This window comes from Molossus molossus, unplaced genomic scaffold (assembly GCF_014108415.1).
Source record: "Molossus molossus isolate mMolMol1 unplaced genomic scaffold, mMolMol1.p scaffold_m16_p_15, whole genome shotgun sequence".
Taxonomy (NCBI): Eukaryota; Metazoa; Chordata; class Mammalia; order Chiroptera; family Molossidae; genus Molossus; species Molossus molossus.
Window position 1 is genome coordinate 50,315,176 of NW_023425350.1, and position 13,360 is coordinate 50,328,535.

The 13,360-nt window shown below is 43.9% G+C and overlaps 1 protein-coding gene across 1 annotated transcript; it reads right to left on the minus strand.

Annotated features, from left to right (window-relative positions):
* Positions 1-1,435: 1,435 nt before the first annotated feature.
* BMP10 (bone morphogenetic protein 10) lies at positions 1,436-7,866 on the minus strand. The gene is made up of 2 exons (XM_036263395.1): positions 7,377-7,866; positions 1,436-2,524 (listed from the first exon to the last, which is right to left on the minus strand). The coding sequence occupies exons 1-2, from the start codon at positions 7,708-7,710 to the stop codon at positions 1,584-1,586; spliced, it is 1,275 nt and encodes a 424-aa protein (XP_036119288.1). The 5' UTR covers positions 7,711-7,866; the 3' UTR covers positions 1,436-1,583.
* Positions 7,867-13,360: the final 5,494 nt, after the last annotated feature.

The window sequence follows — 13,360 nt, forward strand, 5'->3', positions numbered from 1 at the left end:
CCCCCTCATGAGGGTGGGGAGGCGCCAAGGCCCCAGCCACAGTCTCGGTGTTCTTCCAGCCGGCCAGCTGCGGGCAGACCCAGAGGATCGTTGCCGTCGGGAACACGTCCCAGCCCCTCGGTCCTGGCCAGTTCCAGAACGGGAAGAGTGCGGAACAGGAAGGCTAGAGGGTTACCATGGGGCAAATCTGATTTCAAAATTCAGGTTTAGCTTTCAAGTCATTTGCTTGTGTGTCTATTTATTAATTCATTTACTTAGGTGGATCCATTTGGACTCACATTTTCTTTTCCTTATTCTTAAGTATTCTTCACAAATAAAACATTTCATAAAGGATATTGTTAAAAGCAAATCAAATTAAATGTCAGGGAGGAAACTAGAAATGAAAGTCCTAACTCCATTCATCTGGAAAGAAACGCTTTCGGGTGTCCCTCCAGGTCACGCAAGAGCAATGAAGGCCAGTGAAGACAAGGGGCCGGAGGAATGGGACAGGGACACAGGGCTCTGGGACAGAGAAGGAAGAGGGAAGAAAAAAGGTGGACAGAAACAAATGCAGAGATGCAGAGGCAAAGGAGAAATAGTAAGAATGAAAGAAAAATATCAAGTGAAGAGTCCAACAGACAGATCCCTTCTGGCTTTTCTCCTCTTGTTCTTTGAAAATTTTATTTTGTCCAAAAGATTTAATTCTCCAGTTAGAACTGCTTGTAGTTTTACAGACACAGCCTATAGGATAACATCTGGATTTGTGCGCCCTCTCCCACCTCCTCTGCCTCCTGCAGCAACGAGCCAATAGTGGCCTTGCTTTCCTAGCATCTCGGAAACAGATGCCACCCTGAAGCCCCACTATGTCCCTTTCTTGACCAGGCAGTGCCCTCTAGAGTACATTGATGCCCCCATGGATTTATTCCTTGTTATTGTACCTTAAGGTCACTACCTCTTGAATCCATTTGGTTTCCTCATCAAATAACCCCTGTCCTCAAACATGCAACAGGCTTTACCAGGCCCTGCTGCTCTGAGCAGAGGCAGAAACCCAACTGATGAAAGCTCCACCTACAGACCCAGTAGTGTTTAGAAATGTAAAACTTCCCAGGATGGTTAAATTCCTGATGCAGATTGTCTTGACATCAATCCTACTCAGAGAAGAGGTGACAGAGAACATACCATTGGCTTTTAATATATACACATTTGATTGAGTCATGCACGTGTGTGAGTCTAATCTACCTCTATAGAACCCAAAAACTTTTTAAGCTTATCTATGTACACATATACATACACAAGTACCTATCTTTTGACACTATATTGCTGCTTAGGGGTTATTGTTTTCAAAATGACACGGAAGACACGTGGTTGGGCTCGCCACTTGCTGGTGGAGGTGGCATTGTCAGGAAATGGTGAGTCCAGAGAAAAACAGATTAGAAGACATGAGACAGTGTAACAGAACAAGCATTTCCTACAACAAACCAACCTGTCCGTTCCCCTAAGGCAGTAAGCCTCTATGATCTGTACACCCTTATTAAATAATCTTATTAAATAGAAACACAAATATACACATATACAGTTATTAAATAAGCGACACGACTCCTCTTCTATCTGCAGCCACACTCAGAGACGGCCATGCCTTCATATTTAAACTTGTAGGTGACGACGCCTTTGTCTAAGTACAGGATGGAAATGGGCTCTAGCTTGGTGGGTACACAGCAGGCTTTGGAAGCCTTCTGGGAATTCTTGAGGTGGACCAAGGCCTGGATAATTGCATGTTTTGTGGGTGTGAGATGCTCTGCCAGGGGGTAATTGCAAACACCACGGCACTCGTAGGCTTCATATCCAGGCGGGGCGATGATCCAAGAGTCCCATCCAATCTCCTTGAAGTCGATGTAGAGCGGGGTCCTCTTGCAGTAGTTTCCTTTGGCGTTCCTTCTGATGCGGGCAGTGGAGTCATAGATGATGTTTGACCTCATCTGCAGCAAAGCCTCTTCCCCAGGTCCACTGGAATACCCGTCCAGGCCCAGGTTGTCCAGCTCCAGAAGTTGTTCATGAGTGATCATTTCATTCAGTTCCTCTTTCCGTTCCTTCTCACTGCTTTGGTCATCAGAAAACACGACCAGCAAAGGGACGTGCTTATTCTGGGCACTGGTGTCTATTTCCAGTTGTCCCCTGCCAGTGTCCTCGCTTTCGTCCTGTCTGCTCTCAATGTGGACTTCTAGCTGGTGGGTGGATGAACCAGACTTTTGCCAACGTCTGACGGCACTGGTGACATCAAAAGTCTCCCACTCGCTGTTGGTTCCATAGATCTCCCCCGACACCAAGACCAGCATGTTTCTTTCACCCTCATTGTCCTCTTTGCTCTCGAGTACTTCAAAAATGGTGATTTTCCGGTCCACCCCATCATAGATCATGCGATCTCTTTGCACCAGTGTGTACAACCTGAGTTCAGCCATGATGACCTCTTCATGGTGAGGGATGGACACATTGAAGAGGAGAGGGTATTTTCTAAGCCCTTTAAAACTGGCTGGTTGGGAAAACAAGTCTAAAAAAAAAAAAAAAGACAAAAATGAGATTTTCAGTAGGTCACAGAGAAAAACAGACACTTATTTATATCATAAGAGGGTGTGTCTATGAAGGAAATTTGATACAGAGAGGAGGAGGGGTATAAATGAAAACAGACATGACAGTAGCATTCTTTGACACAGAAAATACTGAAAGGTCAATGGTAGAACGCCAAACTGAGTTAAGCTGCCAAGACTAAAATGGAAAATGGCAGCCTAATGAATGGTGGAAAATTCACCCATCCTTGCTAGCTTGTCAGCCACAGAATTATAGAAGTAGGAAGACCTTAGAGATTGTGTGGGCGAGCCCCCAATTTCTCTAACCAGTTAAGAGCTAGCAAATGACACATGTGGTGGTTATTCCTTTTAATATATATATATATATATATATATATATATATATATATATATAGATTGATTGATTTTGAGAGAGAGACATTGATTTATTGTTCCACTTATTTATACATTCATTGGTTGATTCTTATATGTGTCCTGACTGGGATTGAACCCGTAACCTTGGTGTATCAAGACGATGCTCTAACCAACTGAGCTACCCAGCCAGGGCGGTTGTTCTTTTCTTGAAGCTTTTCAGGGATAAGGGCCTTATGGTTTTATTTGCATTTGTAATGGGTAGAGATCCCCATATAGCTGGTTGGGCACGGTTCTCCCTGAAGGCCTCCTTCTAGACCAGATGTTGGTCAACTATATCCTAGGGGCCAACAGTTTTGGGAAATAAAGGGTCATTGGGACTCAGCCTCACCTGTTCATTCTGTATTGTCTGTGATGGCTGTTGCACTACAATGACACAGTTAAATAGTCACAAGAGAGGAAAATGGCTCATAAAATCTAGAATATGTACTATCTGTCCCTTTATAGAAAAAATTCGCTGACCCCTGCTCTAGTCACCAAAACCTGACCAGGTCAAGAAGATAGCCATCAACCAGGGGGGTCGTAGCAGCTGGTTTTGGGTGTGCAGTCCTTGACAGGGAGAAACGGGGGAAATGAACCTTGAGGATAGGTTGGTTGCCTTAGTCTTGTTCCCTTAGCACCTGGCATGGAGTTTGGCATATGCAAACCACTCAAGAGTATTTATGGAATAAACTTTTAAAGGTCCTTTTATCTTAGAAGCACACCTCCAAATATCATCATGTTGAGTTTCTAAGAATTTTATAGGAGTCTAAAGCTCCTGCCCCAGGCAATACATGTCTAAAAGGAATCCCTGGGGGCATTTGTCCTCAAGTAAAGGGTTCCGTGACACCAAAGATGCTAAGGGCCACTTCTCTATCATCTTTGGCAGCATTTTCCCAACTGTATACACCATTCATGAATTTAACAATTTTATTTAACTTGATCTGATTATTTTTATACTTCTAGCCTCTTTTAGATTTGTCCTAAGCAACAGCATTTATGATATGAGAAGCTTGAGGTAATATGTGGATTTTTTCTAATTCACAAAAATAAAAGTGTGTAGTGATTTCACATGATTTACGGCTTCCTCTAAATACGACCTAAAATCACCTCATCCACTGCCAGTGGGAAATATTAATCAATGGAATGAACGTAAACTTTCTAGCATGACTCTCAAAACCAGCTATAATCATGTCTTCACCTCTTAATCCAGTCGCTGTGCCTGTTCATCCTTTCCAGTGCATGAAAGATGAAATAAATTGTGAACCCTCCTGTTTATGTATTACGTATGTATGTATTTATTTTTAAATCCTCACCCTAGGATATTTTTTCATTTATCTTCAGACAGAATGGGAGGGAGGGGGAGAGAGAGAGACAGAGAGAGAGAGAGAGAGAGAGAGGGAGAGAGAGAGAGACATCGATGTGAGAGAGACACGTGGATTGGTTGCCTCCCCTGCTGGCCGACTCTCTAATCACTGAGCCAAGCTGGCCAGGGTGACCCGTCCTGTTTAAAATAGACTGATATCTTCATCACTTGCCAAAACACCCCTTTGCTATATATGTACACTGTACCTTTGGATAGGTTCTTCTGACCCTTGGAAAGCCCTGACCCCTCATCTCCACCTATCTAGCTGTGACCCCTCCCTGTGGGACCTTCCCCTTCTCACCTCCTGCCTGGACATTCCCATCCCTCTGAATCACTTGAGTACTTTCTCTCTCTCTCTCTCCTTTGACCTTTGCCATGTGCATCCTTGTATTTCAGTTGTCTTTTTATGAATGGATCTTCCCAACTAGACTGTCATCATTCTGGCAGGGATCACAGCTTAAACTCCTTTCTATGCCTTCAATGTGTCACGATGCCTTAGAGGCAGCACTTTAAACATGTTGATTAACTGGTGATTCCTGGGAGCAGACCAAATTGATTTATAAATATAACATATGTCCTTATTACATCAAGTAGCTTGGGAGTTGCCTCCCTCCCCTTATAAGAATGGAGGAGACAGGTCCCCTTGGATGGGGAACACGTGAAGACCAAAAATAAGGGAGTAGACTGGTTGCTTGACCCACAAGAAAAGTGCAAAATAAAAGCTCACTATAGTGAGAGGAAAGGATTACCAAGGGGCACTAGGAAACTTTGGTGAGGATGAATATGGTCACTCTCTTGATTGTAGTGATGGTTTCAATGGCTGTTTGCATATGTCAACACCTATCAAATTATATACTTACAAATATGTATAAATATGTGCAGTTTCTTGTATGTTGATTATACTTCAAAAAAGCTGTTTAAATATAAGTTTACCATGCATTTGCAAATATAGTGGGAAATAGGTGGAGGAGTGACATTTCTGAGCAAATGTCCTGTGCAGGTGCTCTGCAAACATTGTTTTAGCTCATACGATGTGCCTACAATACAGGTATTCCTACCTCTGTCCATTTTACACTAGAAGGTTGAACCTCAGTGCAGAGAACTGACTTCCCCCAGATGATAAGATTAGGTCAGAGCAGTGGTAGGAATAGATGTCATGCTCTCTCCACCTTGGAGGTGGCAATTGTTTCCCCTGATTAGTTAGGTTTGGAGGGATTGGGGGATTTGTTTGGTTTGGTTTTGTTGGTCTTTGTCTCCTAAGGAGCTGCACTGAGCAGACCCAAAGAGTCACAAGAGAAACAATAGCAGCCAGCAGGGCGAGCCCAGGGCAGACTTTATGTCCTGGGGGCTGCACATTTCCACCCACAGACTGACAGAGGTGTGGGTGTCTGAGCTGTCCACAGAGAGATGCTCCTGCCCACGCCGATCTCCAGTACTGAGAAGCTCTGAAACTCCACTTCCTGACCTGGAGCATCCAAATGCCTCAGTGCGAGAAGTGAGAACTGAAAAACTCATTTTCCCTGGAGGATATGAGCCCTTTCCACTCACACCGTGAGCCAGGAACCTAGGGCTCAGCCCTCAGAAACATTACGAAGGAAGGGCTCCCAGGATAGAAGACTGTCCATTTGCCGTTCAGACTCACCTCCAAAGGAATCTGTAATTACAGTTTGCCATTTCCATTATGTTACTAAATGTCGCTAAATAATGTATCCAATATGTTATTAAATATTAGAAATTTTGGTCTGTCAACTAAATTTTTAAGGCAAATGGTGTCTGCAGGACTGAGAAATATCTATTCAACATTTTCTGTGATGTCTAGAATTTAGGGAATTCATCAGAAATAACTAATGTTCACTCAGCACTTCACAGGAAATGGAATACTTCTTACACAGAACCTCTTTTGAATTGCTCAGTTCTATTATATCGCTACATTATCCCCAGTTCAGAGATGAGGAAATTGAGGTTCAGAGAAATTAAACTCGTTATCTGCAATTACTAAGTCAACCTCTTCTCAAAATTCCAAATCCTGAGCTATTTCTCTGACATCACCTTTCTCCTTGTAAGAAGGTCTGGCCAACATCGATCTAAACGCTTTTCTGTCCCTGGTGCATGACTAGAAAAGTATAATTGGTAGACATTAAAGAATTCATTTCTTCAGACCCACAGTTTTTACCATAGACATGAGATTTAAAAAAAAAATTTTTGGCCTTCTAACACCATAAATGAAGGATTAACTTGCGAGGTCATTAGATCTAGTTACTGAATAAAGATCTGGAAGGAGAAAACACTTTCCCACTGATATTTAAAGTCTGTGCATCACTCTTCATAGAGACACAGATATAAGCTGGATCACTAACTGGGCCGTGCACACTTCCTGGAAATGATAAACAGTGCTTCAAGGATGTGCATGTCACATCAAATGCAACAAAACTTTAGGAAGACTCTCTAAAATATGTTCATCCTGTTTGAACATCTTTTAAATAAGTCACACAAGAGAAACTCATCCAAAGTTTGAGCGAAACACAAATCACAACTTTCTGGTTTTTGTCTACTTTCATCATTTTCATTCTAAGTAGAAGTTGACAAACTGTGTAATCAGTCAAGAGCCAAATGGATACTGAGGCCTATCTGAAAAACGACAAAGGTATAGTAGTAGACCAATATTAATTTTTTGTATCACTTGCTGTCAAAATTAAATTTTTTTTTGGTGGTACGTGCCCCTAATGGGAACCGAACCCGGGACTCTCTGGTCCACAGACTGACGCTCAACCGCTGAGCCAAACTGACCAGAGCGAAAATTTAAAGACCCATTATAATGTCAAAATGCTAGACACTCTATGACTTTGAATTAAAAATAGTCTTTGGTACCTTTTACTACCATTCAGAAAATAAGCATTAAAATGGTATAGGCCGTAATGTGCATTGTTTTGTGTATCTGTGTGCACACACCCTTATATAGATGTATTCGTCCTTATTGGCTACATCATTTCCATGGGTTATAAATTTACTTATCCCTTCTTGAAAACAAATCCAAGCCAGATCTCATCAATAAAACTTACCTTCGTTTTTGAAACTCCTAATGATGTTGGCAGACGGCATGGAGGTACGGTCTGTGGCAAATCTGTTGTAGAGCTCCAGCATGTACTCTGGGGGGTCGACCTTGGCAGAATCCTGCATGGGGATGTCAGACAGGTTCAATGTCTTGAGAAACTCATTCCTCATGCTCTGCAGCAGTGTGTCAAAGTCAACACCGTCTTGCTCTGAGAAGACATCATCGAAGAGGGGCATGTCTTCTTCCAGAGGTGACTGCTCCAGGCTCATGATGGGGCTGCCAGAAGCAGAGTGAGCCGCCAGGCAGAGGAGAGCGCACAGCTGCAGGGCCGGAGAACCCATGGCTCCGCTCGCGCCCCAGGCCAACCCAGGACGGTCTAGCTCTCCTGGGCTCTAAGTGGCAGTTTTATCTTGCGGAGCGTAAATGTCTCATGTCACTGGAGACAAGTTTGGAAACTCTTCCTCTCTCTCCCTCCCCCTACCATTCTTCCTCTTCCCCCAAAAGTCAGGTTGCAGTAATTGGATAACAAAATACCCTATAGGGGCCTAGCCTTTCTTATCTCTCTAGTGTAAACTTGTGCACCAGATTTTGTTTCTATCTTGCAATCCCTTTTTCTTTTAATGAGCATTTTGTAAACATTTCCACATTCTGACACTGGCTGAGAGATAGGACAATTTTCTCCTTGCAAAGGCTCTGCTTCTCTTCCTTTCAATTCACTTCCTTTGGGCAGGAATGCCTGCATTCTGCTTTTACGCGGTTCAGTTTCACGCAGGCATATATAATAAATATTAAGAATCCACCTGATACACGTCAATGGTGATATGCATTAATTCAGTAATGGGGTTTCCATCCTCACATAAACAATTCTGAAGAAAGACCAAATATCCAAAACCTCCAATTTAAGTTAATAGATATAAATGAATTCATATAAATTTTTAGAATATTAGGTTATTAGCAATTAACTTTATGGTCAATTGCTTCTTCTGATCTGGCTAAAATAGCTTTTGGGAAATAGAGAAAACGCCTCATTATAAAAGCAACCACAATTTATTAGGTGTTTTCCTACAAACAGGCATGTGCTAAGTACTTTGCATATATCATCTAATGTGCTCCCTGTAATAACCTTATTATTATCTCCATCATATATGTGGGTCCCCACAGTTCAATAGCTTGCTAGAGGTCTCAAAGATTCAAAGTGATAGAGCTAGGTTTGAACCCAGGCAGTCTGACTCTTATGAAAAAAAAAAAAGGAAACAATCTGGCTTTTGAACCAGTGTCCCCCTAGACTGGGACATGAGCAGCGATGCTGAAAGGCTAATGAAACCCCAGCCCAGCTCTCCCCAAGGAGTCCTTGTCGGGAGACAGGCAACAGTCTGCAAGTCCTTCACCCATACAATGAATTATTAAGATGACCCAAATCCCGACAAATCTATCTTTATGACTCTTCTAATTGATGCATACCATTGTTGGGCAAATGGAAAATGCCTTGGTCTGAAAAACAATGGACTGTGTGTCTGGTTGAGGAAAGACAAATCAAGTTCATCTCACTTTCCAACCCCAGCTGGTGGTAGCAGCAGCATAGTCTGCTCAGGACGGTGCTGTGGACAACTTTGCCAGGGGTGGGGGGCTTGTACCACTGAGGCAGCGGGACTGGTGGTGTCTCCCCGGCTTGCTCGGTGCGCTCATTCCCTGCATGAGGATTCAGGGGTCCTGGCACTGTGCTCAGAGGGTTGTGTCTAGATATCGGATACCCTGGGATACTCTTAGTTTCTGAGTTAAATTTTCCTGCATTTACCCCAATAAGGTAGCTATAATATCTTCACCTTTTTTTCCCCTCTAGACTCCCAAGGTTAATGGTAAACTTTTGATTTTTTTTTTCCCTCTCCTAAAATGCAAATTTTTACAGCAAATTTTTGAATTACCATAGGGAAAAACAACAACAGTATTTTGAAGAAAAATTCCTCCTCAAAACTGTCCATTTGTTTAGCAGTGTTGATTTTGCTTCGTTGCTGCCTTTCGGTTGAAGCTTCTGCTCCTACATCAAAGAGACGCCTGCAGACTGAAAATAGATTATGCCCTGACCAGGTCCACTGGTGAGTGAGTGCCGGGGCCAGACTGCACCCTGAGGGTGGTACGCTTTAACATGAGTTTTCCGACAGCATGCCAGCAGGGCTCCTGTATCACGTCCTGCATCAAAACAAGCCCCCGTTTATCTTCACACACACAGATGTCAACGCACACTCCACCTCTCTGAATGGCAGGCATGTGCGTGTAACCGCCACAGGACAGCAGAGTAAGTGGCGGCACTTACAACCCCGGGCGCACTGGCTTCAAAGGTCAGGAGGAGACACGGGCATCCCACCCTGCAGAGTTCTCGTCCTTACATGCTCATGGGGAAGACACGTCACTGAGATACCACTGGCTGCCTTGTACTTGGTGCCGTAGTAACCATGGGGTTAAATATTTGAGCTAGTTTCTGAATCTTAAATATTCATAGTTGGGGCCGATTGGAAGGTAGGATAGAAAAATGTCTATAACCACATCTCAATGCCTGTGACTTCCTGGACTGCAGTGTCCTTAAGCCCACACCGCTGCTGGGGGAGACAAGGAAGGAGACTGGGTTTCGTGCATGGAGGAAGGAGACATATGCTTCTTCTCTCTTCCAGGCCTGGGTTAACTTATGTTAGCCCATGGTTTTCTGTGGAAGCTTTCCCTGATGCCTCTTATCTGATGCTGGAAGTCCAACTATCCCCACATTCCTTCCCCTATCTTGATTTTCTGGACACCATCTATTACTCTGCAGTGATCTCACTATTTAGGATCCCTCTGCTTTCCAATCCCACCGCAAAATGTTCCAGAGTCTCTGCTTTACAGAGCTGTGGGCCAAGCCCAGCCGGTGTGGCTCAGTGGTTGAGCATCGACCCATGCACTAGGAGGTCACCGGTTTGATCCCCAGTCAGGGCACATGCCCAGGTTGTGGGCTCAATCCCCAGTGGGGGGCATGCAGGAGGCAGCCAATCGATGTTCTCTCATCGATGTTTCTATCTCTACCTCCCTCTCCATTCCTCTCTCTCTCTAAAAAAAAATCAATAAAAAAAATTTTTTTTTAAATAAAGTTGTGGGCCAAGTTTTAAGGTAAGTTTTCATAACTGTATAAATTTGAAGGCTCTAACACTGAATTTCACTGGCCTCTCAAAGATATCTGTGGTCCAGACAAGGGGAGGACCCTTGGACAACACCCTTATGAATTCTGCTGTTTCCTGTGATTAATACACAGACCTTGAATAAATATTATCAATAAAGTCCACCTGATTGACAAGAGGTCAATGAAGTTAGGAGGTTTCTGAACATGTCTTCAGGCTCTTGGGACCCCTCCACCTTGGACCCTACTTTGGAAGCATTACACTACTCTTGCTACCTATTCAGAAATTGTCAGGACTTTGGAGTATACCTTCTCAAAGCAAGTGTGATAATAAAGTATTTAGCAAGCTATATAGCAGGTCCCAGCCAATCTGAACGGATCCTAGCTGTAGTACCCCAGAGCAGGACCCCAGAGACCCCAAGCTTCCCCTCTTGACCTTTGGATCCTGAGGGGATGGGATGCTGAGGGAGGGGCTCAGGTGGCAGCTAGTTGCCAACCTGTATGGCAGTATTGGGACACTGTAGCACTACACAGTACTGCTGTACCATGTTGTACTATGTATTACAGGTGGCTATAGTTTCAGCCTAAAATTCCTACTCCAGAGCTCTGAAAGCTACAGGCATTGGCGTTTGCAAATTCAGTATGAGGACAGATAGTTTGCACTGACTATTCCCTTGACTGCTGTCAGAATCTGCTCTCTGGCTGTCTTCTCGCTCTTCAGTCCAGACCTTGACCACTGTGCCCAGACCTAGGAAACCACTGGGTGGGTGGTGGGGGGTTGTCCCTAGGATGGGTCGGGGAGCTCTGCTCTTCTCTGATACCATCTCCTCAGCACCTCATTCTAGGGTTAGAAGTTGCCTTGGCAGTGACATTTCTCATCAACTCCATACTCCAGAGTCCACATTTACAGTAGAGGAAACATTTCCTTGCCTCTCGCGACCCCCCAGCCTTTAGGTTGCTGCTCACCTGAGGTTTATCAGTCTGCCAAGCGGTTCCCACACACCAACCCCCAGAGGCCACCTCCTCAACGCAACTCCTCCAGCGCAGGGATTTAAACAGTCCTAAGCTCCCTCCTTTAACAACCTTCCTCGTGATCCCTTCACTGTCCCAGAAGGCCTATAATGTGAATTATCATCAATACTTAGGTTACCGATAAAAAAATGAGGTCTTCACTCAACAAGATTTATTGTGTGTACCTACTCTGCATCGGGTACCGTTCAAACACAAAACCTGGAGCAATTAGACCAAACCCCTGACCGTGTGGAGTTTATTTTCCAGTTGGAGGGAAAGAGACAGTAAACAAATATACAAATAAAGTGAGGTGCCTGCTGGGTGGTGGAAAGTACAGTGAAAGTAAGAGGGTGTGACGTGCCGCGGGAGGGTTGCGGTTGCCCTGCGAAGGCCTCCCTGGTGCAGGCTGGGAGGCCCGAGCAAGAAGAGCGTTGCAGGCAGAGGGAACAGCCTTGAGGACCGAAGAGACAGCATGCTTGGGCGGCTTAAGCATCAGCCAGGTCAGGATGGGTATAGAAAAGCCATAAAAGGGGAAGAGTTACTAGAAATGAGGTCCAAGAGGAAGTGTGGGCTGGACCAGTTAGTAGGTGATGGATATTTTCTTGAGTCCTACTATACAAATACACAACTTTGCCTCTTAGTTTTTTTCTTCGCTGAACATTCCATCTGAGGGTGTTTCCTGCTGCCACATAGTCTTCACAACCAGTAATTACAGTAATTGCTTAATTCCACTAGGTGGATATCCCATAACCTTGTAAGAGAATTTTTAAAGTAATAAAGAAAAACTAACAATTTTATTGAAATGTAAAGACATTAGATTTTTAGATTTGAAATATTAAGCCAATGTATTCTAAGACTGAGAACATAACAAATTTGCTTACTTGAAATGTGGGTCGGAGAAATTTTTAAAAAAGCAGAGTGGTCAAATAACATGTCGTCTCTGTAAAATACCGTAAGTCTCGTAAATAAGTGGAAACTAATAGTCTGTGCCACATTGCCCAGTGCCTGGATTGAGGAAATGGCTACTAACCAGGCCCCTGCCTCTGTCTCCACCTCCTGACAATCTATTCTTGACAAGACAGTCAGATGCTGTTGTGACATTAGATCATCACTTCTTTCCTCACTCAGAGAAAAAGACAAAACCTTGCAAAAACCCCTGTATCCCTCCATGACCTCTCTAATGACATTGCCACTTGTCAACTCTGTTCCTGCTCCACCTTGGGTTTTGACTTCAACTGATCTCTCCACCTAAAACAATCTCCCCCTAATTGCTGGTCACTCCCAACCTCTTCAAGTCTTGACTCAGAATTAACCTACTCAGTGAAATCTGCCCGGACCACCCTCTTCTAAATGGCAGTCCACTGGGCAACCCTGAGCCTACCTACCCTGCCCCAGCATTTACTCATCACCTCCCAACATAAAATACAACTAGGAATATAGCATGCTCCTTGCTTTCTGACTGTCCCTCCCTGTCATTCTTCCCCCCCTCAATTCCAACATGTGTTCCCTGGTGGCAAGGACCTTAGTTTTGTTCACTGATAGAGTCAAGGTGCCTAGAGCTTGGCTTGGCACATAGTTAATAAACAGTCATTGAAAGGATAAATGATGGCAAGAAATTAAATATTTTCATCCTTAGATTACTTATAGCATAAAAGCATGAATGTCATTTCAAATAAATATACATCATTGAAATATGCATGCATTTTTTGAGACCCACTATATATCTTTTTGTGTGTGTGTGTGGTATGTTCTGCTAGCGGGAACCGAACCCAGGGCTGTCTGGTCTGCAGGCCGACGCTCCAACCGCTGAGCCAAACCAGCCAGGGAGAGACCCACTA

Coding starts and splice junctions, on each gene's coding strand:
- BMP10 (XM_036263395.1), bottom strand. CDS start 7,710: ATGGGTTCTCCGGCCCTGCAGCTGTGCGCTCTCCTCTGCCTGGCGGCT. Junction 2,525..7,376: donor TAGGAGTTTCAAAAACGAAG/GTAAGTTTTATT, acceptor TTTTTTTTTTAG/ACTTGTTTTCCCAACCAGCC.